The sequence below is a fragment of the Lissotriton helveticus genome, chromosome 3_1, assembly GCF_964261635.1.
Source record: "Lissotriton helveticus chromosome 3_1, aLisHel1.1, whole genome shotgun sequence".
Taxonomy (NCBI): Eukaryota; Metazoa; Chordata; class Amphibia; order Caudata; family Salamandridae; genus Lissotriton; species Lissotriton helveticus.
The window spans coordinates 1,920,429,329-1,920,453,949 of NC_136061.1; the positions used below are offsets into that span (position 1 = coordinate 1,920,429,329).

At 46.6% G+C, this 24,621-nt stretch overlaps 1 protein-coding gene across 2 annotated transcripts in view; it reads right to left on the bottom strand.

Moving 5' to 3' along the window:
* Positions 1-324: 324 nt before the first annotated feature.
* The window catches only part of ARNT2 (aryl hydrocarbon receptor nuclear translocator 2), a 677,642-nt gene continuing 653,345 nt past the window's right edge, over positions 325-24,621 (bottom strand). The window contains exons 18-20 of one of the 2 annotated variants that reach the window (XM_078682932.1): positions 14,318-14,480; positions 13,578-13,711; positions 325-1,284 (exon numbers count right to left, since the gene is read on the bottom strand). In XM_078682932.1, the coding sequence (XP_078539058.1) occupies positions 1,186-1,284; positions 13,578-13,711; positions 14,318-14,480 (396 nt within the window). In that variant the 3' untranslated portion in view covers positions 325-1,185. Of the gene's footprint in view, positions 1,285-13,577; positions 13,715-14,317; positions 14,481-24,621 lie in introns of both variants that reach the window. The other variant, XM_078682933.1, reaches the window with a different exon arrangement.

Sequence of the window (24,621 nt, forward strand, 5' to 3'; positions counted from 1 at the left end):
AATGTATGGCCAGCTGAGTAAGGGGACTAAGAGTGTGAAAAGGGTCTCCAGAACTAGGACTATCGGTATTGGCCCAATGGCTGGGTGTGTTGGCACACCATAGTGAGCACTCAAGAGTATGGACAAGCACCATGGGCAGCTTTTTTCAGGGCTGGCATTATGGGCTAGGTCCCTAATTCTCCAATATGGGCCTTATCTCCAGGGATGTACCTCTGATCAGTATTCCTTTGCTGGTACAGTCACTAAAAGTCTGTACTGCTGGGAATGTTAGAGGGATGACCTGAACAGGCACACTCAGAAGGGTCTCTAGATCTGGAATTTTTAGCAGGGTTGGGAGGGCAGGCACTGTGAGCATGCAGTCTGGAATGGCACTGTAGCTTCTGAAACCTCACAGAGTAGGCAGGCTTGGGATCTTTTGCAACAATTCAATAGATATCCCAAAGCTGACAGTGTAGAGAGGATCACAAGATAGGCAATGTCCCATGGAATGATCTCTAGTCTGTGCCCCTTGAACAGGCACACTGAGAACAGTTGTGAGATAAAGGTCCCCATTGTGAACAGAGGACCTAGAGCCAGTCCTAGAACCAGTTCTAAGAGCATGATGTTTTACCAGCGGTGCAACATAAAAAGCACCTGCATTATGCATCTCCATCCACAGGGAGAGGGCAACTTACACTTTAAAGATAAAGCTTGATCAAATGAAAAGTTACTTTGTGAACTGGTCAGTCATACTGCAATATCAAATATGGGGTTAGATGTTATCCTGCTTAAAAAAAACTTTGGAGAAGAACAAGGAAGAAGCTTGATCTCTGCAGCTGGAGTACTATCCTACAAAGCATTAGATCATTTGCGCTGGTCTGGTAGTGGCAGCACCCATATTACACAACTTGTTCGTTTCATTTAATTTTGACAGAAGCATCTGACTTTTAAAATCAAATCAACCTGAAAATGTAGTTTGAGAATTAGTCACATTCGTTTCAAAATGTGGTGGTTTTCACAGTGATGATTCATTCTCTCCTGCTCTGGACACGATGAGAACATGTATGAGACAAGATCAAGGACCAAGTTTTCTCCTGGAATTCAGCAATGTCTTTTGATTTCTGGTACTTGCTCACATGACGACCATCATGGTAAGCACAGCCAGGGACAGAGAATGCTATTTCCAGAAAACTGATCCTGACAAAGTTATTCCGAAAACGGTGGAAACATTCCAAGGTCTGCAAAGTCTTCAATGTTATAATTTCCACTTCCTTGCGTTGGATCTCCAGGCATCGGTAACATATCCTAGATCGATTATGAAAAGAAAAACACACATGGTTATTCTCAGAGATAAGATCCCACAGACAATAACACTTGAGATCTGAGATGCAAGCATTAAGGACTTTCACAAGATGAGAAATCTAAATAAGTAAACACTACTCCCAAAGCATGAAGAGCTACATCAATTCTCTCAACACAACAACCGGATTATGAAAAATAATAATCCCTACATTTATCACCTTCCACAAGCCAATCTACCTTCCAAGGTACTTGCTAAACACCAAGTATTCAAGTATATATCCACACTCTCCCTCTCTAGGGACCCCTGTACTGTGTTCTATCCCCCAATATATGCCAGATCTCGCTGTCCCACTGTTCCCAGTGCTGGGTCCTCAGTTTAACCATCATGCTTGAAATATAAATGTATTTGTTCCCTTTGCCATTAACTGCTTCATATTTCTAGGGCCACTCATTTCTTCCTCATGTCTCTGATCCTCATCCCCTACAGCATACCTGATGATCTCTGTATCATTTTGGCCTTACTGCTTTACTCCTTTTCCCTTCTCTTTGGCCCCTCCATTGCTGTGTTCATTTTATTACAGGCCTAGGTACTAAGTCTGTCCCGAACTTTATTTAGCAAAACTGGAAAAGGTGCAGAATGACCAGACATCACAAATAGATTTAAAAGGTCCATAAATACTATAATTAAATGCAAAAAAGAAGAAGTAACTTATCTTTGCTAATGTTCTGTCTAGTGGATACTCAAGATAACCGTAGAGTCCTCACCTTCAAAAAAGAGGCACCAGGCTGGCTCCGGAAAATGTTTTCACGGCGCAGCTCCTGTGCGCCATTAGGTTGTATCGTATGGTTATGTGCTGACTTGACACCACCCCAGACATAGTGGAGTGGAGCCGCATATAAGCACCCCTCAACAGCTGATGTCTGTTTTTTATCTTTACCATTTCCATGCCCTCAGACATTGAGCGCAAACAATTGTTGGTAACAGAGTGCTGAATAATAACTTTGGACATTGTTATATGCTTAAAAGAGGCCACACCGCAGAATAGGAAGGTGGAAGGGTGGTAAGGAAATTCTAAATTGGAGTATCCACCAGAGAGTGTGTCACCAAGGGAAAGAAATGCGTTACTTACCTGTAACTGCAGTTATCCAGTATTGGTGCCTTTCATAGATTCACATTCCTGAATCATTCCCCGTCGTCGAGACGGGAGTCTCCGGTACATAGAAAAGTAATGTCTTATAGACATACATAGAGAATAGTAGGCCTAAAGGCCGCACCTTAGTAACATATCCATGTCCTTTTGTAAAAAGGACCAAACTCTAGAGAAGAGCCAATCAGCTATCACCTCCCTCTAGAACCTTCCTGGCAGGAGCCTCAGTTCCTCAGATTTTCATACGCACTAAGCTAAGTAGGCGTGACACTGAGAGAGTTAGGTGAGTCCTTTCAGGGGAGGCGAGAGGGTTGCATGTGAATCTATGAAAGACACCAATTCTGGATAACTGCAGTTACAGGTAAGTAACGCATTTCTCATCCAGTATTATGGGTGTCTTTCATAGATTCACATGCCTGAATCAGAGTAGCAAGCAATGCAGAGTGCACATTTCTGATGGAACAGCATATACAAATCCTTAGATAAGACACATCATGCGAGCATGAACCATCATTAGACCTCCACAATTAGTATTACTAAAGAAATGTGCACACCAGAGTAGGATGGAGGGACGGAGGAAGGCTTACCTTACTGAAAAGATGGCGTAACACTGATTGTCTCACTGCTGTATCATTCATCAGCTCCGTATCCAGGCAGTAGTGCCTAGTGAATGTATGCGGCGACTTCCATGTTGCCGCCCTGCAAATGTCAATGACTGGCACCCCTGCAAAGAGAGCTAAAGAAGTGGACATGGCTCTCGTGGAGTGCGCTCTCACTTTGGAATGCAATGGCTGTCCAGCTTGGTCATGACAGAAAGCAATGGCTGCAGAAATCCATCTGGAGATGCTCTGCTTGGCAAGTGGTAGACCTTTCCTAGGTCTGCTGTAAGCTATGATAATGTTTTCGTTTTGTCCGTGCAAACTTCAAGCATCGCTTGAGATCCAAAGAAAGCAGCGATCTCTCAGCTGCCGTGCTTGGGTTCGGAAAGAAGGAACGCAGAACTACAGGTTCATTTAGGTGGAAGTCCGACGGGACTTTTGAGATAAACCTAGCATTGGTTCTCAGGATTACTCTGTCGTTATTAAACTGTAGAAAAAGATCCTGGATTGAAAACGCCTGTAGCTCACTGACCCCCCTTGCAGATGTGAGCGTCAGGAGGAGTGCTGATTTCCACGAGGCATACTTTAGGTCAGTTCTGTGTACTGGTTTGAACGGATGTTTCATGAGCTGGTTAAGAACCACATCGAGATGCCAGGCAGGTGGCAACATCCTTACTGGCGGGAAAGATCTGTATAATCGTTTTAGAAATTGCTTAATCAACCCGCTTGACCAGAGCGATGGACTCGTTGGAAGTTCTTTATAACGAGATATTACTGCTAAGTGTACTTTAATGGAGGAGTGGGCTAGGCCCGACTGTGCCAGATGTAATAGATAAGGTAATATTTGCTCCGGTGATGTGGAGAAAGGCCGAATCCCGTGATCTGCACACCAAACACAAAAGCGCTTCCATTTCAGGGAATACGTCTTGGTCGTGCTATCCGTCCTTGCTCTGGCAAGAATGTCTACAGTCTTGTGGAATATTCAGATTGTGGAACTCTCTGAACTCAGGAGCCAGGCGACTAACCTGAGAGACTTCAGTTCTGGATGTTAAACTTTATTGTTGTTCATTGTAAGCAGAGATAGATACTGCCGCAGGTGGACCGGCGGCTCCAGGGATAGACGGTGGAGCTCTGTGAACCAATGTTGCCTCGGCCAAGTTGGGGCTATTAAAATTAGAGTACAAGGCTCCACCTAAATTTTCCTGAGGACTCTGGGAAGCATCGGGAATGGCGTACGCAACGATGGAAGATGCATTCCCTAGAGACCCTGACTGGGGATGCCAACTTGCGAAGTGTGGGCATTTGGCGTTCATTGTCGTCGCAAATAGATCGATTTGCGGCGTGCCCCATCTGGAGAAGATCTGGTCGATAATTTGTTGATCTAGCTCCCACTCGTGTGACAATGTTTTCTACCTGCTCAACACGTCGGAGAGCACATTGTCCGTGCCTGGGACATATTCCGCTCTTAGGGTTATATTGTGGAGTATGAGCCAATTCCAGATTATTTTTTGCAACTCGCGATAGTGTGTCAGCGAGCGTGTCCCTCCCTCTTTGTTGAGGTAGTGCTTAGTCGTGGTGTTGTCTGTCCGGATGAGCACCAGGGAATGTTTTATTCTTGGCAGGAAAGCTTGAAGGGCCAGGAAGACTGCCCGCAGTTCGAGCAGATTGATATGTAGTTTCTTCTCCATAGGAGACCACTACCCGCTTATCTGTAGCTCTTGCAGAAAAGCTCCCCAGCCTTCCAAGGAGGAACCTGTTGTGACAACATGAGGAGCAGCCGGAAGCAGGAATGACAAGCCTTGAGAGAGGTTTTGAGATGACATCCACCATTGCAGGGCTCCGACCATCTGAGGATTCACTTTTATGTGGTCATCGAATGACCCTGTGCATTGGACCCACTGCTTCAAGAGCGCCTCCTGTAGATTCCTCATTCGTAGTCGACAGTGAGGAATCAGGAGGATACACGCTGACATCATCCCCAGGAGGGATTTGAAGAGACGGACTGTCAAGACTTTCTTCGAGGCTACTATAGCAGCTAGTGCAAGGGGCTTGTACATCCTCTCTCTGGATGGGAAAGCTTTTGCTGACAGTGTGTCCAGGGTTGCACCTAGGAAACTGATGCACTGAGAAGGTTGTAGGACCGATTTTTCCTGATTGAGGGTGAGACCATAGCAATCGAAAAGCTTTAAACAGGCGTTGGAAGACCTGGACGCGTCTTCTAAGGATGGAGTCCTGACCAGCCAGTCATTCAGATACGGAAAGACTTGGTGATGGCACTGTCTGAGATATGCCGCCACCGGGGTACGACATTTCGTGAATATGCGCGGTGCAGACTTGAGCCCGAAGGGGAGAACGCGAAACTGCAAGTGTCTGGCTGCTACTGCAAATCGCAAGTACCTTTTTGTGATTCCTGTGAATTGGGATATGGAAGTAAGCGTCCTGTATGTCTAGGGACGCCCTAAAATCCTGCTGTTACAGTAGTTGCAAGACCTCCTGGATCGTTACCATGCGAAACGACTACTTCTTAGGAATTTGTTGAGGGCCCTAAGGTCCAAGATTGGTCTCCACTTCTTGTCTTTTTTCTGGATCAAAAGAAGCAAGAATAAAACCCTTTTCCTTTCTGAGATGGAGGTACTCTCTCTATTGCTCCTTTCTGCAGCATAATCGAGATCTCTCATAGAAGCAGCCATAGATTTTTGTTATTTCCGCTGGCCTGTACCTTGAAAGGACGACCTCCCAAAAGAGGATTGCTTGTTTTGCTGTTGTTGGCGCTGTTGGTATTGCGGTCTACTCTGGCCTGAAGGGCAGGAAGACCTGTATTAATAATTTCCTCTGTAGGAAGACTGTCCTCTTCCTCTATTTCTACTACAGAACTGGTTCTTATACTGAAGAGTGCCCAAAGGTCTCGCAGTGTCTGCTTCCTCAATTTTTCGTGCCAAATAATAACTGGCTAACATATGGCATGTCCAAAATCTTTGTTTGCACCTCAGGACGGAAAGAGGTTGCCTTTAGCCATCCTTGGAGCCGCAAGACTGCTGCTCCAGCCAACTGGCGGAACCCTGTCATAGCGATATCCATCGCGCAGTCTATAGTTTCTAACGTCGATGCTTCATCATCTAGCAGAATCCTCTACTTCCTCTTTGGATGAATCTGGCAATTCCGACAGCTATGGGGCTATGTGTGCCCACAATTGCCTATTATAGCGTCCCAAGAGCGCTAGGGCGTTCGCGGCCTTTACCGTCATTGCCGATATTGAGGAAAACCTGTTCCCAATGTTGTCCACTCTTCTTACCTCCTTACCAGGAGGAAGCGACAAAGGGGCCGAAGGATTCCTGGAGGTCTTCTGGGCCGCCTGTGTCACCACGGAGTCCGGCTTAGGATGCCCTGTTAAACACGCGGGTGCTGTATCTGGCACCCTATACTTCTTATCCAACTGAGGGATCACTGGTGATACAGAGGAGGGGTTCTGCATGACCTTTACCCCTTCTGACTATAGGTAATCGATAATCGGTATTGACCTTACTGCCCTCTTGAGAGGTTCTGTGAAGTCATACAAGAAGCAGACCTGTTCTTGAGAGACCATTGAGATCTTAAAACGTTGAGCAGCCCTCTCTACCACATTATAAGAGATTCCAAAATTGTCGGAATTTCCCTCGTCCCCCTCGTCGAGATCGGCGTCATAGACTATGCCGTCGTAGATGAGCAGTCATAGACGAGGCCGTTGATGACGAGCCATCGTAGAGGAGCAATCGTAGATGAGGCCATCGTAGACGAGGCCATGGTAGACAAGGCCATTGTAGACTAGGCCATCATCGACGCCGTAGACAGGCAGTTGTAGACGAGCAGTCATAGACGAGGCCGTCGACGACGACACAGTCGTAGACGAGCCATCGTAGACAAGCCATCGTAGATGAGGCCATCGTAGACGAGGCCATCGTAGACGAGGCCATCGTCGACGCCGTAAACAGGCCGTCATAGACGAGGCCGTCGTCGCCGACGAGCCGTCGTAGACGAGCCATTGTAGATGAGCCATTGTAGATGAGCCATTGTAGATGAGCCATCGTAGACGTATCCATCGTAGATGAGGCCATCGTAGACGAGTCCATCGTAGATGAGGCAGTCGTCGACGCCGTAAACAGGTCATCGTCGACGAGCCGTCGTCGACGAGCCATCGTCGACGAGCCGTCATAGACGAGCCGTCGTAGACGAGCCATCGGCGACGAGCCATCGGCGACGATCCATCGGCGACGAGCCATCGTAGACGAGCCATCGTCGACGAGCCATCGTAGACGAGGCCATCGTAGACGAGGCCATCGTAGATGAGGCCATCGTAGATGAGGCCATCGTAGATGAGGCCATCGTAGACGAGGCCATCGTAGACGAGGCCATCGTAGACGAAGAGGCTGTAATAGGCAATGATGATGGTTTCTTTGTCGACGATCCTGTTGACGATGTTGGCTTCTTAGTCTTTACCTCAGGAGGAATAGAAGACGCCTTCCTGAAGGGTCCTATGACCAGAGGAGGTGATTTTGACGGCTCAGAAGTCGTCTTTTTTTACATGATTTTTCTCCAAAAGCAAGTCCTTTACTCTCCTTATCCACAGAGTGAGGAGATTTTTAAGAACTGCGCCCAGAAGACCCATGAGTGGTCTTTTTGAGGGCCTTCTCAGGATGTTCCCCTGAGGAATGAGTCTGAGGAGATTCTCTTCTCTTTTGAGGTCTCCTAGACGTTGAGGATAACGCCTCATCACGGTCACTGGAGAAAATAAAAAACCTCCTTTCTGGTCTTAGTGTTTGACACCATATTAAAAATCACCCTTCACAATCTCTCAAAAACTTACTTGAGAAAGTGCGACATACCTTGTAGTCTTTGGCCTGTACCAGACCTTCTTTAAAGAATGTATTTGAAGATAATCCATAGTAGAAAAGAATCCTTGACAACAAAGTCATTTAATGAAGTGAAAAAACACAGAATCTGAGCAGAGGAGACTCCCTTAGCACAACGTGCGGTAGAAAATCTGAGGAACTGAGGCTCCTGCCAGGAAGGTTCTAGAGGGAGGTGATAGCTGATTGGCTCTTCTCTAGAGTTTGGTCCTTTTTACAAAAGGACATGGATATGTTACTAAGGTGAGGCCTTTAGGCCTACTATTCTCTATGTATGTCTATAAGACATTACTTTTCTATGTACCGGAGACTCCCGTCTCGACGACGGGGAATGATTCAGGCATGTGAATCTATGAAAGACACCCATAATACTGGATAAGTATCATGTTCCTCTCATAGGTGCTTAGGCCTGCAGTTTCCTCACCTTGGAACAGATTCCAGTGTACTACCCTCCCCAGGTGGAGTGTGTGTATAGTGGACTCAGACCCAAAAGTCTTGCAGGACTGAGTTGGAGAAATGCCCTTTCGGCAGACTGGACTCTTAAGAAAGCAGTACTCCATGAATGTGTGCACTGACACCCACGTCGGAGCCTGGCAGATGTCAAGAACAGGCACTCTGCGTGCCAACATGGTGGTAGCAGCCTTGGTTCTAGTGTAATGGGCTCTCAAACCTTTCATGGTTGACTCCTGGGCCAGTGCGCAGCAGATCTTTATGCAGAGGACTATTCACCTCAACACAGTCCTGTTCTGCACAGCCGTCTCTCTTTTTGGTGAAGAGAACACCACAGAAGGTTGATGTCCACTCAAAGAAGTTTGTCACCACCTTCACCACCTTGGACAAGACGCAAGCCTCCATTAAAAGAGTGTTTCACCCAAAGGTTTTTGTCGGGGTCGGTCGTGGCTGGGGGCGCTCTACCGACCGCTTCTACACACAGGCCCCTAACAAAGGCTTCAAGAAGGAGAATGACCAGCCCAAGCAAGAATTCTTAAAATCTCGAAGAAACAGCCAAGGCAGAGGCCACTTCCAACACCAAGCAGGTTAGTCTCTCCCCTTAAGCCCATTTACTAGTGGGGGGCAGACTAGCTTTATTCTCTCACAATTGGGAGGCCATTACCTCCATTCATGGGTTCTTCAGACCAGAGGGTTTCATAGAGAGTTCTACGGGACCCCGAAACCGGACTCTCGGCCAAGACCCCTGGTATTCATGTCTGCTCAGACTGCTCTGGTGGACGAAGAGGTTCACGATCTCCACCGCAAAGGGGAGGTAGTGTGCTCCACCCTCCACCCGAACGGTTTCGTGAGCAACATCTTCTTGGTAGACAAAACGGACAGGGGTCAACACCCGGGTATCAATCTGAAGGAGTTCAACAGCTGGTTGGTGTACCACCATTTCAAAATAGAGGGAATCCACCTGCTGCGCGACCTCCTGCGTCCAAACGACTGAATAGTGCCCCTCGACCTGAAGGATGCTTATCTTTCCATCCCAATTTTCTCCCCGAATCGCAGGTTCCTTCAGTTTCAGTGGCAAGGGCAGGTTTACGAGTTCACCGCACTGCCTATCGGCCTCTCCTCCGCTTTTTGATGCTTCACCAAGGTGCTCAAGCCGGTGGTGGAATACCGCAGAGCCCGAGGCTTCCGCCTCCTGATTTATCTCGACGAAATCCTCCTGCTGGCTCAATCCCCAGCCCTGCTTACAGAGCAGCTTCTGACTGCTGTACATCTTTTACAAAGCCTAGGCTTTGTCATTAACGGGAAGAAATCCCTCTTAGGGATTCGCTATAGACTCTGTCAAGAAGACGTTGTCTCTCCCTCTCCAATAAAGATATCCAAAACTCTTCGAGAACTCAGGCGCACCCTGGCCCGCTCCACTATCTCTCTCTGGCAGGTAGCTAGGGTGGTGGGTCTTCTATCCTCCTTCATACAGGCCATCTTCCCGGGGCCTCTTCACTACAGAGCCCTCCAACGGCTGAAGGCCCCTCACCTCAGGAAGGGTTTGCAATACCCAGAGCTCGTTCCGCTCACAAAAGTGGTGAGGTTGGAAATGCAATGGTGGCTGGACCACATGGACACCTGGAATGTGAGGGCCATTTTCGGCTTGGCTCTGGACATCGTTATAGAGTCGGACGCCAGTAGGTCCGGCAGGAGGAAAATGGTCCACAGACGAACAGCGGCTTCATATCAATTGCTTGGAGCTTTTGACCAGTTCTTTCGACATCAAGGGCTGGACGAAAGACAAAATATGCTCTCATGTCCTTCTCAAGATGGACAACGTGTCGGCTGTTTGCTACATAAATCACCTAGGGGGCACGAAATCCAAGGTGCTCGCGGACATGGCCAAGGAGTTTTGGTCCTTTTGCCTGGCAAACAGCGTCTCGGTAACAGCAGGGTATCTTCTGGGAGCGTCAAATGTAGTAGCGGACTGGTACTCCTGAGAATGGTCGGATGTGAGCCTAGGGCAATTGGATCCCAGGGTCTTCCGGAGACTCCATGCCCTTTGGGGCCACTTCTCAGTGGATCTCTTTGCCTCTCGTCTGGACCATCAGCATCCCAAGTTCTTCAGTTGGAAGCCGGACCAACTAACGGCGGTCACGGACGCCTTCCTTCAGGATTGGTTGCTGGAGACAGGGTACGCCTTTCCCCTGTTTGCCATGATCAATCGCCTTTTGGCGCAGGTTCCCCGACAGCAGGCAAAGGGAGTGTTGATCACACCTTATTGGAGGTCACAAGTATGGTTTCCAGTTCTTCTGTAACTTTCTTGGGATTCTCCAATCCTTCTACCCCCCCTCCTGAGTCGACGATTCTTTGTGGTCCCCGGGAGGGCCTCACCCGTTGGTCCTACAGAATCGGATGCCCCTCATGGCTTGGCGGATTTCCTGCAACGTTGGAGACTCCGGGGCTTATAGGGAGAAGCTCAGGACATCTTGGCAGCTGTATGGGCTGACGGTACCAACAAACAATACCGTTCGGCTTGGTCCAAATGGGTGGGTTGGTGCCTTAGCCGAGATCAGGATCCCATGGGGTGCGAAGTGGTCAACGTCTTGAATTTTCTGGCTTCCCTGGCCACAGAGGGCTTGGCCTACCGCACCATTAATTTTTACAGATCAGCGATCCCGGCGGACCACGACCCGGTGCAAGGTATCACAGTAGGGGAACACCCTTTTGTCTGTAAGTTAAAGAGAGGCATTCGCTTATCCCTGCCTCTTTTGCCTAAATACTCACAATTATGTGACGTTAACAAAGTGTCATATCTCTTTAAGTCCTGGCCTTCTAATAGATATCTGTCTTGCAAGGAGCTTTTTGGCAAAGTTAGCCATGCTCCTCTGCTTGGTCTCATTCCGGAGGGTCTCATGTTGTGAGAGCCCTCGATCTCCTCAGTAGAATTTTTACCCCCCAGGGGGTCACTTTTCATATTTCACGCCGCACTAAGGCAGATTCTGGGGTAATCTCGTACCCGGCTTATGACAAACAACCTAAGTTGTGTGTGGTGCGCTGCCTCAAGGCTTATGAGGGCATGACGGATGAATATCGACCTCATGGCGTAAACCAACTGCTGATATCAATCAGGAAACCCTTCAAGGCTGTGTCTCCTCCCACATTGCAAGATGGATCAGATGGGTCATGCAGGAAGCAAGCATTGACATTTCGCACTTCGGTGCCCATTCCTTGAGAGGAGCAATGGCCTCCAAAGCCTCTTCCCACGGGGCACTCCTCGAGGATATTATCAATGCCACCAACTGGTCATCAGACTCAATATTTAAAAGATTATTTTTTAAACCGAGCATTGACATGGCTTCCCTGGTGGTGGACAAGCTTTGAACAAGCATAATCCTTGCCTCCGGTCCTGCCATAGAATGAAAAATTTCCTAGTAGACACGAAGGAAAGTTTCAATTCTATTAAGGACTTTGAGGCGAGGATTATTCCCACCAATAGTTCCTGAGGATTCAGTCACTTTTTCCCACCCTAGTCTATGGATCAGCACTCTGTAAGGTATACGTATCGTTTTCCTTCCTTGTGCTTAAGGGTTTTACTTTACTTGGACTGACAGTTTAGTTGTTCTTGTGTTTTCCTTTCATGATATTAACTCTAATCCGGACTATGCCTTTTGTGATTCCTATGGTAATTAAGTTTGGTTTCATTCGATATCCTTTCACTTCTTTCAGCATCGGAAACTCCTAAAATGGACTAATGGAATTCGTTAACAGATGATGGTTCGCAGGCAAGAAAGAGGATGTATCCCAGCAATCCCCGGACCCTCAGGACATGTGTAGATGCTGATTGGCTGACCTTTCGGACTGTCCTTTCCCTATGGTTCTTGGGAAAGAGTTTTTTCTGTAAATGTTAAAACTGCTGGTGTTGGAAAATAAAGAAAGCAAAGCATAATCCTGGCCTCCGAGTCCTTAATAGAATTTAAACTTTCCTTCGTGTCTACTAGAAAAGTTTTCTTCATTACATTAATTTTAGATTAGGTTGTACTCTGTGTGGAGCTGATGAAGGGAAATTTGTAGATGGTCTCATATAATATGAGATGTACTAGTAAGCAAAGTAACCACTGCCAGCCTAGCTTAGGACCAAGTGTGTGTCTTGCCTGAAGCCTTGTAAGAAAATAGTGACTTCAGGGTGTAATTAAAACCTAGGGAGTAATAACACATGCAACAGTGGGTGTCCACATGGGAGGTTACATGAAGAGACAAGGCGGTACTAAGGAGGGGCTACTAAAGCCTATTGACCAATGAAAAGTCACTATTTACAAAGGACAGGGACAGGAGCCAATTAAAAAGATGGACGGAAAGTAGGCAGAGCTTTATGCCCATATCCTGAATACAGCATGTCTTGAAGAGACAGAGCAAGCGCTGCCTAGGTGAGACCTAAAAAAGGTTGGTAAAATAGCTTTTTTTCTTGTCACCTAGTTCCCCTGGTGACATTCATATTTTTATAAAGTGGCTTTAGATTTTAAAGAAAATAAGCATAGCTTGCCAATGTACCTTTTTTATACATTGTTAAAATATTTCACAATAAATAAGATATAGCATATCTAATGAAAAGCGAAAACTAAATATACTTTCTTTGAACTAGTGCCCCAGGAAACTGCACATGGGTAACCCAATTTAGCGCTTACGACTACTGAACCCCATGAAAGACAATCCATTGTGTATGAATATCAAAGAAAATCCTATGATGGAGAATGGAAAAATGTGTCTGTATCGTTTGATTTCATCCCTCATTGACTGCAATTTTGCACAATATATATAATATGATTTTTTGTGTTTTTTAAATTAATGTTGAGAGAAGAGCACGGCCAGGTGCATCTGGGCTGGAGTGAAGCTCAACCATACTCTTGGTTTAGTGTGTTCTTTGGTTGCCAGACAATGGGCTATCATGACACTTTCTGTGGGGTTTTTCTGGTAAAACATGAAAGTTCTGTTAGTCCTCGACAGGCATGCCAGTCAGTGGTGGGCGGAAGTGTTAGCTGCAATTACTGGGCAGAAACACAGTGAAAATTGAACACTGCAACAGCAAACATAAAACGAACTAAAATAAACGCACACAAACTTCATACAAGATTGTCAAAGCATGGTTAACAGTGCTTGAAAATCCAGTTAGCATATCAGTCTCCTAGCTAGCCAAAGCATTCCAATGTTGTGTACGTAAATAAAATGCATTTTACCTGAAAAACTTCAGCTTGCCCAGCCTGCTGGTGTGAGTGCTGCTCTCCGCTCTGTTGATTGTGATGTTGACTCTGCCACTGAGACCAAACCTCTGAAGGTCTTCCCTGAAACTGCCCACTGCTCTGTCCGCTTTCTGCTGAAAAACAACACTTGGGGTTGTAAGAAAGAATGAATATTTGAAGACCTGATTTAAAAAATCCAGTGTGGAATAGTGATACTAAGAACATTCTTTCGAGTTACATGATTGAATTTAGGGAACAGGTGCGAGAATGTCATTGGTGTAATATGACACATACGATAAATCAATAAGATCCTGGCTTAGCTGCTAAGCCGAGGTACCGCCGCCACCAAATGAAGAAATGATAGAAAAAAAAGAAGTACATGGAAGCACAGATGCAGATGTAGATCTAACATTTCTTGCTTCTTGCTTCAGCTGTGAATGCCATCTCTGGGAAGGCCACATCCTGGACAAAGGATAGAGAAGCACAGGGAGCACATGTCAACTGGCAAGAATGAATCCCACATGAGCCCGTAAAGCTGCAGCGTGAGTTTTCCATCCTCGAGGCATGAGCCTAGCCTGTGAGGAACAGTCCTCAGAAACTGAAGGTCTGTGAAGTACATCTTTGATTTTACACCACCCTGCCCTCATATAGCTAAAGTTGCAAGTTTGCTGCTCCTCAAAAAACAGTCACCAGGCAAAATTCATGTTTTGACATCGTAAATGTGACAAAGTGCTTACCAAACCCTGTGTTGCGATTGGCAAGGTTAGAGTAATTTCCACTGGGAGATGAGGTGGCCGGGCTGGAAAGCGGGCTGTAAGAGGACGGATCCGATGGATATGTGTGGGTGCTTCCGATCCCAAACGGGGAAGACTGGGACTTGCCTGCCTGTGATGGGATTTGCTGAGAAATAAACACATGTAAATGCTTACGCCCGGCAACAATTAACACAATCCAGAATCTTTACCGAAAAAGCAAAGTCAAAATTACAAATTTGATAGCAGGGAGAGCTGACATGCAGCTACCATCAGCTGATTTTACTAATATCAAACTACAATGAAGGAGGAAAGATCGCATTTGCTCTGCCCATATTAATGACAGCACAGCCTAATCAAAAGGAAGGGACCCCATTGACCATTTTGCCTTATCCAATAACGTGCCCCAGTGTCAGTGGTGTGCCAAACAGAGACAGGGAAAAATAACACAAATTCACTTATAAAGGAAGCCACCGAAAAATACCAATGTGTATTTCACCCACGAATGACGAACCTTGCCTGCATTCAATTATTCAACTCTCCTCTTCCTCTCCAGCACACATTCTATGTCTACTGTCACATGTCTGATGCACTCTGTTCTACAGCCTTCTGCATTCAACTACCCTGACACGGTTTTTCACTGCACCATTCAATACAGAGCCAAAGTCTGACTGCAATAGCTGGCTACACAAGTAACCAATTGGTTAGCCTATCTGCAATACTTTACTTGAGCAGGTTCCCACCAAAGAAGTACACATGTACTATATTTTCTAGTCTCTACCCTCTAATGCCCTGAACCCATCTTCAATTTTTATGAGCCTCATTTAGATGATTGATTAGTGGCAGTAGTACCTTTTATATCTAAAGTTCCCCACCATGTACAAAGGGCGATTACACCTGCCACCCCATCATTACTCCTTCCCCGGGCAGCTTTTCCTTCCATGGTTTATTTTTCCCTAAAGACAGAGACTAAAAACAGAGAGCTGTCTTTAGAAAAAACGAAATTTATTTTCCTCACGAACTGGGAGTGTGCCCACTTTTCTTGTCTGGGACCACTTTCATTCAGAAAGCGGACCCAGACAGGTATAACAGCTGGTGGCCATGGAATATGGGAGAGCTATTCTAAATAGGGCAACCTTCTGACACCATCTCCTATGGCATCTACAATAAAATAAGTTCAATACTCTCAACTAAGTGAAGCATGGCATGCAAAAGGTGGGCATGTTTTACGTGAATTTCCTGTTATCATTCACCTCTATGATACCCATATATTCCAATGCTCCACACCTGTATTGATTTTCCACCCCTCTAATGACCCCACATCTGCCTTCAGTTTCCTGCCTATATTTAATCACCGATGCTAACATGCCCCCAGCACCCCTGGCTTCGCTCTCTAATCCATTTACAATGCCCTACACCTGTCTTCATTCTCTAACGTCAATACCCAAGCAGTTTTTTTTTGTCTACCACTCAATGGCTCATAACCTCTTGCCTTCACCTGTGAACACTCCTTCTCATAGCCCCCATTAATGCTCCCCTCACCTGTGTAAAGTCTTTATTCTTTCCCATTATGTCCTCATTCTCTACCACCCAAAAACCGAACCAACAATGTCTTCCTTCTCTACACATTCAAAGCAATTGCATATTTTATGAACGCTCACCTCAAGATAACCCATCACCCATCTTCATTCCCTATTCTTCATCCAAAGACATCCCACTGGTCTTACTGAATTAAGCTCCCAGTAAAACCATCATATAATATACCTCCTCCAAAGCTACAACAATCATCATTGTCAATCATTTTTGTAATCCTCCAGTGCCTGAGTATTTGTCACAATGTACGAGTTACTTACCTTCGGTAACGATGTATCTGGTAGAGACGATTGTAGCCGCAGATTCCTTCACGTAGAATTATCCCCAGGCATGAGACTGGATCCGGAAACTTTTTTTGCCACAGCATACCTGCGCGCCAGGGGGCGGGGCGACATCACGCGACTCCGCCTAGACGTCGTCCGCGTACGTGATGTCAGCGAGGTCACATAAGACCCACCCCAGCGCACCTACATCAGTTTTCTTCGGAGAACTTTCCCGCACCACAACGCGGAATCACCATACCAAAAACTGTGGAAGCATGGGAACAGTGTGCGAAAAGCAGAAAAATAGGAAAGAAACGGTGACTAACAACACCACAAGAGTAGTGGCAACACCGCAGAACCCTAACATCAGATTACTATCCACATAGAGTGCATTAGTGGAATCCACCGCAGGCTGCATGGTAAGCAAGGGCCAGATGTACAAAGGGTTTTAGTGTTCACGAACCTTCTGATTCGGTAAATCAGAGAGTTTGCTAATGTACTAAGTCCATATAACGATTCAGAAAAGGTTTTCCAAATCATTAAATGGTTTTAGGGAACCATACCCATCAGTATTTGGAAGGGGCAAGTTTAGGGCGTCCCTTCCAAAATACTGATTCCTTATGGTAAGTATTTAATGTTATGCAACTAAAATCCATTGCAAAATATTAATATTTTAGAGACAACACAAAGTTAGCAGTAACCCATCCGCAAATGGAATAGGACACATTCTCCTCTATGATTGTTGAAAACACATTTTTTTCAGAATATGAAGTGGTCCCTGGAACAACTGCCTATTTCAAACAAACAAAAAAGATAAGAAAAAGAAGTGAGTAAAACGTTTCAAATTTCTTTTTTTTTTTTTAAAAACTGATCCAGTTTTCTTTTAAGGAAAATAAGCAGCTTTAAAAAAATGATTGCTTTGCTTTATTTAAAAGCAATCACACATATGGTGGTCTGTAGACTCAGCAGGCCATCACCCCTGTGATGGCAATGAATCATAGTGAGTCGGAATTTCCAACCTACCTCCTTAACATACAATGGGTAGGTCAGATTCGGACACAATACAATTCAAATTTTTAAGAACCAATCTATTACCACATAGATTGGTTCTGAAAAGACATTCAGCAGCAGTGATTCTGCACGCCACTAGGGGGCACCATGTGGTTCCATGCCTTGTCCGCATCGCCCCAGCAATGATAAAGCAGACCTTCATATAAGCACCACCCCTAGACGCTGACTGTAGTTTCTTTCTTGTCTCTTTCAATGCCCTTTGACGCAGATCATTTACCAATTATCAGTACCAACGTGCAGAACTATGAGTTGGGACCTTATCAGATGTTAAAAAGAGGTTGACACTCCATAGAACACAGAGGTGGGAGGGTGGTGAACAATGTGTATTGAGTGTGTCCAACAACAGAGCACTATCGTAGGTAAGTCAATTATTCTTCTGATGGATACTTCTCACTGCAGATTCCTCACCTTCAGAATAGATACCAAAGCAGTACCTGCCAAAGGTGGCAGATCTATGGAGTGGAGTTCGACCAAAAAACTCCTGCGGAACCAAACAGGCAAAATGCCCTTTCCAACAGTCCTGGCTGTCAAGGCAGTAGAGCCCCAACACCCATGTACCAATCTGGCAGATATCAGGAACAGACACTCCCCATGTCAATACAGTGGTAGTGGTCTTAGCCCAGGTGGATTGGGCTCACAGACTCTCCAGAGGTAGCTTTTTGGACAGTGTGTTGCATATTTTATTGCAAAGGTCTATCCACCTAGACAAAAGTTCTGTTTTGTACATGAAAAATAACAGGGAGAGAGTAGCAGAGATTCATTCAGCTTCCGGATTATTTATTTATTTATTATTATTTTTTTAAAAACCTTTATTTAGCAAGAAAAAGAATACAATTACAAGCCTACAACCCTCTGGGCCGGCCAGAGACACATCTGAAAAGCAGTATAGCAGTACACAGCTCATCAGCCGACAACCAAGGGTCCGGCAGCAATGGTGCACGATATTGATCAAATCTATAACGATAAGATATGGAACGGTTCATTTTTTAATCAAACAAACAAAAACATCAAAGAAAAGAGGAAAACGAGGCTGTACCCTAAATTGTAGTGTCTGTTCCATACGGGACGGGGAGGGGCAATCAAAGACAATATGGAAAGCAGGAGAACCCCCAGGAGATAAAGAAGGGCGTGGGGAAGGGGGGACCCAAAGCCAGAAACATATCAATAATGTGATACAGGGGGGAGCCGAAACGCATAGTCAAGGGGAACAAGGAGTGTCAGGGGGATCAATGAAGGGGGGATCACATATCTCCCCACGGTATGAGTTCCATTGGTCCCATATCCTACCCCATTGTTTGGGCCTGCCACGGGAGATATAAACAATCTTCTCTCTGAACATGCACCAGTCCATATTTTCTTCCCATTTGGAGACTGATGGTGCCCTCTGAGATCCCCACAACTGCGCAATGTCCCTTTTCGCAACCATGTTTCCCAGTGTAACCCACCGAGTCTGAGCAACAGTGCAATCGTTCGGTTCCCATATGTTCAATAGACAGCGCCTGACTTCAGGTCGCAACTCAACATTCGTCACCCCACTCATCACCGCATGCACTCTAGCCCAGAAAGACACAACGTCCGGACATTCCCATACGATATGGAGGAAGGTGGCAATCATACCACAGCCACGTCGACACAGTCCATTCTCAGAAAAACCCATATGCATCAGTCGTGGACCCGTGACATATACTCGGTGCAGAATCTTCAGCTAAACGAGTCACAGACGCGCCGGAATCGCGACCTCTTTGGGAGAGGATATCGCAGCCTGCCAATCCTCATCATCCAGTTCCAGCCCATCTTTAGTCCAGGCACCACGAAGCTGAACAAGCAAGTCTGATCGAGTATTGATAAGTTTTTTATAAATAAGGGAGATAGTGCTGTCTGGAATATGTCTGTCCAGCACCCTGTCTTCCATGGGGGAGCTCTCCGGAATATCGGAACCAGCCGGAAAAACCGACCCAATGGCATGACGAACCTGGAGGTATCGAAAATATTCCGAGTCATTCAAACTGTATTCCTGTTTCAATTCAGCAAAGGTCTTAACTCTGTTCTTAACCCAGAGGTCACCTACCTTGCTGATGCCGATGGAGTCCCACCTATCGAAACCCTTGGACGTCCACAATTCACCAAGCCGCTCCGCGGCAAACAGAGGGGTCGCCCTGGACAGCTTGTCTACCCACCCAGTAGCCGCGGTCGCGCTGCCCCACACCCGCACAGCCACTTCAGTGGGTCCCGTCAAATTCTTTCTAGCGCCCCGCGAGTAGAGAGCCCTGTAATAATCTCCCCCGGGTAACAACCACCGGTCCATCCCGAATGCAGGATTCGGGACTGGACCGTACATGGCATGGTTCACAGCACTCAGTTGAGATGCCCAGTAGTATCTTCTTATATCTGGTAACGCTATGCCCCCATCGTACCAGGGCAACGTAAGCTTAGCCAACGCAATACGGGGTCGGCCAGCCCAAACCAGCTTTCTCTGGAGGCACTCGATTTCACGAAAGTAGCTAGCCGGCACTAGATCAAGTGTGTTTTGTACGGCATACAAAAAACGGGGGAGAGACATCATTTTAAACAGGACCGCCCGTCCCAGGGGGGACAAGGGTAGACCACACCATGCAGCGACGTCCGACCGAAGCCGGGCGAGTGGAGGCATCAAGTTACGATCATAGCGTATCACAGGGTCAAGTGAAATATAGATCCCTAAATACTTAAAGCCAGCACCAGAAACCGGGATCGGGCATACTCGGGGCAGAGAAAGAGGATCACCGGTCAGCGGGAAGATACACGACTTGGACCAATTGATAACCAACCCGGAGTTACGTCCAAAGGAACTCAAAACATCAAAGAGCGACCTACGGGGGGACGTCAGGTACAATAAAATATCATCGGCATACAACAATACACGATCTTCGAAGTCAGGGGACCACCGAATACCCTTTAGTGAAGGCTCCCAACGGGGCCAGGGGCTCAAGCGCAAGTGCAAATAATAGCGGTGACAAAGGGCACCCCTGCCTCGTGCCTCGCCCGAGAACAAAGGGCTCCGAGGCTCTACCGTTAACCACAACCTGCGCCAACGGCCAAGCTTCCGGATTATTAATCTTATCATTAATGGGGAATGAATCACTTGTGTCAACAGACTGGAGTCTCAAAGAAATAATATCGGAGACCATTAACCACACTTTCACAGAATGCTGTATATATATATATTTTCCGCTCGTGCGGTAAGGTGGGTAGTGTCATCATGGGGTCGTAATTACTGGAGGAATCCGTTCTCCAAGTGATTAACTATCCTCTATCAGGAGGGATATTGTCTGGGTAATGGCAGTCGTGAAAAGAAGTTACAAATATCTCCTTTCCTGTAAACACCTTTTATGGATCAGGAGAGGGATATAGTTACAAAGAAATGGTGGAGCTTAAGTGGATTAGTTACTGCTCCATATGGTTTCCACCAATTAATGCTCATACGAGTCAGGTGGCCTTCATTAAGAACAGAGTGTGGGTAGGTGGTCTTTTTTACAGAGCACCTAAGAAGTAGTAATGGTGAGTAGATTGACAACCTTCTTCGTCAGTGAGCATATTAGCTCAAAGCTGGTCATAGGTGCAGACTTTTTCTTATGACTTTAGAAGGAGGCTGTGGTCCTCCGTGGGACACAGGAAAGACTGACGGTCCTCTGTAGATGGCCGTCTCTGCTAGCTCTGCTGCGGTGCTCCGGTTCCCGGATGTTGTACATCCTTTCGTTTGACACCCACAGAACCAAAAAAAAAGCTGATCATCCTTCCGATGGTTCTTGGTACGATCAATGTAAAAACTTCTATTGTGGTCCAACCAATGGAGCCTCTCTTCCTCTTTCGAGGGGTGAGGAGGGGCAAAGAACGGTGGTAGAGATTTGGAATTCCCAAGTGTGGAAAGGATGCATGACTTTAGGCAAAAAAGCCACCTGCGTCTTCAGCACCATTTGGTCCGTAAAGTCGACTAGGGATGTGAAACTGATAGCTTCCACACTGTTAATGATTGGTCTTCACCTTTAGAAAAATGTCCCTGTGTCCCAGAGCACCATGCATATTATTTTTTTCTGTAAATTATACAATCTCCAGAGAAAGCAGCTCATCGCGTTTCTCATTAGACCTTACAATTCTCAACAATGTAGAGCTGTGAATCTTTTCTTGCAAACTTCAACTACAATTCATATATGCTGTATAATGTCACACTTTTATGGGTCGCAAGTAAATGCAGAAAGAACATCCAGTAGATTGTAACTCTGCTTATACGCTCACTAAGTATCATGCATTGGTATTGTTTTGCCATGTATTTCATGCGTGGACTAGTACAGTCATTTTAGCAAAATGTTTTTTACACAATGGACGTTTTTATGTATTCTATTCTGCTTTTATATTGAAATTGAATAAAGCTTATTTTGAATTAAATCGATAGTGACTGAAGCTCACTCTCATAACAAGCTGAAATGATCGCAATGAGGAAGATGCTTAAGGTCATAAGATGCAACTAACAGATGGGCATTGGCTCTCAAGGTGTACACATGAGGAGCAAGAAAAACAATTTAAGTTCCCACTGTAGCATTCCTAACAGATTGGGAGGGAATATGTGTCAAACCTTTAATAAACTGCATCACAAAAGGCGATTTAAACAAGGACGGTTGTCCAGTAAATGTACAAAGGCTGAAAGGGCCAATAAATACCTTTTCAGAGGGCCCACTGCAAGGCCTTATTTAGCCAATGACAAAACAAGTAATAGGAAATGCAACAGTTTGGCTCGTAAGGGGTCCAACTTGGGACCTCCACTCAAGGCCACACATTTGTCCTAGTCCTCAACATATATGGACTTTAAAAAGGTGGCCTGGTGACCAGGATGACATTCACCACTTCAGGCGGCAGATCAAATGCAGTTAACTTTGTAATTTGCCAGATGCCACAGACTGAGCTCCTCTGCCTTGGCATTCAATGATCCTGCCATGTGGATCTCAACCAGGAAAATGCCCTGATGCTTCAGCCAACTTCACAGGTGCAGCTCATCCAGGCACAGGACCTTGAACTCCACTCTGCCCTGCTTGTTGTAGTACCACATGGCGGTAGTGGTGTCTGTGAGAACCTGCACCAGCATCCACATGATGGAACGCAAGAAAGCCTTCAGCAAAAAGCGAATGGCTCGCAGGTTGAACATATTGATATGGAACCGGACTTCCACTGGAGACCAGAGTCCATGTATCTCCACCTACCCAAAATAATCTCTCTAAACTAGTAGGGAAACATCCATCACCATCAGTTTTGGATGGGGAATGGAGAGGGGCCTGTTGCACAACAAATTTCATACAAGCAGCCACCACTGCAGATCATGGGTCATCTCTTCTGAAATCTGATTGGGATCGCTAGATTTCTGTGGTGAACACCCAAGGAGCAATGGTCTGTGTAGGAGAGTAGGGTCTGCTTTCCTATGGTCAACCAATTTTTTGCTTTTTGCTTCACTGGTTTTCGACTTAATGTGGCTAAGGGCCTGCTAATCAGACCCACAGCCCTGCTGTTCTCTCTCTAAATTTCACACCATGTACTTTAGGTACATCACCAATTGGGATTTGGGTCACTCTTATGAGTCCCTGTACAGAGTACTATAGGTACCCAGGGCATAGGTGCACCCAAGGCCTACCAGGGGCTGCAGCATATCTTATGCAACCCCTGGCTGGCCATCCAAACTGACACAACTGGTTGATCACTCAGCTGGGGCAAGGTCGTGTAATCACCCCTTGCTTAGGTGTAGTATTCCTATACCTACCCTTATATATAGACACATATGCACCGATAAGTCACTCCTATGGCAGGCCTTAACAATCCTGGAGGCAGAGTGCTTGGTTTTATGTGAGATGGTGCTCTAGCATGAGCTGAGCCTGTCTGCAGCTTTCGGAACCATGTCCTTATAGCTGTTCTATGATATAGCCATACCATATACTCTTAAGTGCATTATGAACCTCGCGGTTAAATGCTATCTTTGGTTTGGCTTTATCAAAACATGTCGTGCAAGGTGTCATACCCTTTGGAATACTACCCCCTCGCCAGTTCTGCCGACGGGGGTAGTATTCCACCCTTCTAGAGGGAGAAGACCGGTTACTTCCACTAATCCCGGTTAAAGCTAACCAGAGCCTCAGCATCACAAAATGGATGCTGCTGCCACAGACACAAGTCTGACCTCCTGCTGCTGGGAGTCCTTCCAGCGAGGGACGCTTGGACAATAGGTTTCCTGTCTTGGGAGGTGCTAGCACCACCCCAGACAGGCTATAGTGTATTGGGGCAGTGAGGGCTGAATGAAATGAGACCCTGCCTGGGGCACACAAGGTGTCCCATGCATAGTCCAATTCAAACCGGTGCTGGGGCACTCCAACCCCAGCTCTGGCGCGAAACTGGACAAAGGGAAAGGGGTGTAACCACCCCCTTCCTGGGTCCCACCCATAGGAGGGACCTAGCAGGTAATCCAGCCCCTAGATTTGGTATATAGGTAGGAGCTGAGTCCCAAGACGTTAGATTTATCCTGACTGAAACTCTGATACGAAACTCTGGACCTTCGACATCCTACTCGACGTAGAAGACTGAAGAATCTCCCTTGTGGTCAAGGAGTGACCCCCCTGCACAAGCAGGCACCATCAAGCGATCAACTGTTTGCTTTGTCGACGCTCCTGCCGGAGCCCGAGCACAGAGCCTGACAAGACCCGGACTTCCAGACATCCAACAGCCCGATCCACAACCACGTCAAAGCTGAGACCCGTGGAGGCGACAAGAGACGTGCGACCGGCCATCTTGGAAAACCAGCGAATTGTTTTCCGTGCAACTTCTGAGGCACCCTCGAAGTTGTGCATTGGGGATTGAGAAGCCCCAGCCCCGAGCACCGAAGATCAGCCCTCCACACTCCACGAGTTCTGCGTGGGGCCCTTCTGCATTTTCCTGCTCGACGCGTCTGTCCGGTCACTTGCCCATTGGCTAGTGGCCTCTGTGACGACGAAACCTTCAATTTACAACGCTGCTCTGGTTGCTCCAGACTGGCCCTTGCTCCCCTGAAAAGGAGCAGCCCATCAGACCTTGCTGGTCTGATTAAGAAGCCATCTTCCTTTTATGCGTGGGTTGCCTTTGCCAAGGCTTGTTGACTCCAATCCGGAAGCCGACACCGCCGACAGTGAGATCCTTCGTGGGACAGTCCATATCCAGCTCCTGGTCGTCGTCGACAGCTCCTGGTCCACGTGGCTGCAGTGACATGCTTCACGACATCACCAGATTGCTTTGCGACATCGTCTGGTTCCTTCCTGGTCACTGGCTAGTGACCCAGATTCTGTCCCCGCTGCTTTCAGGTACTCTTCATCCTCGATC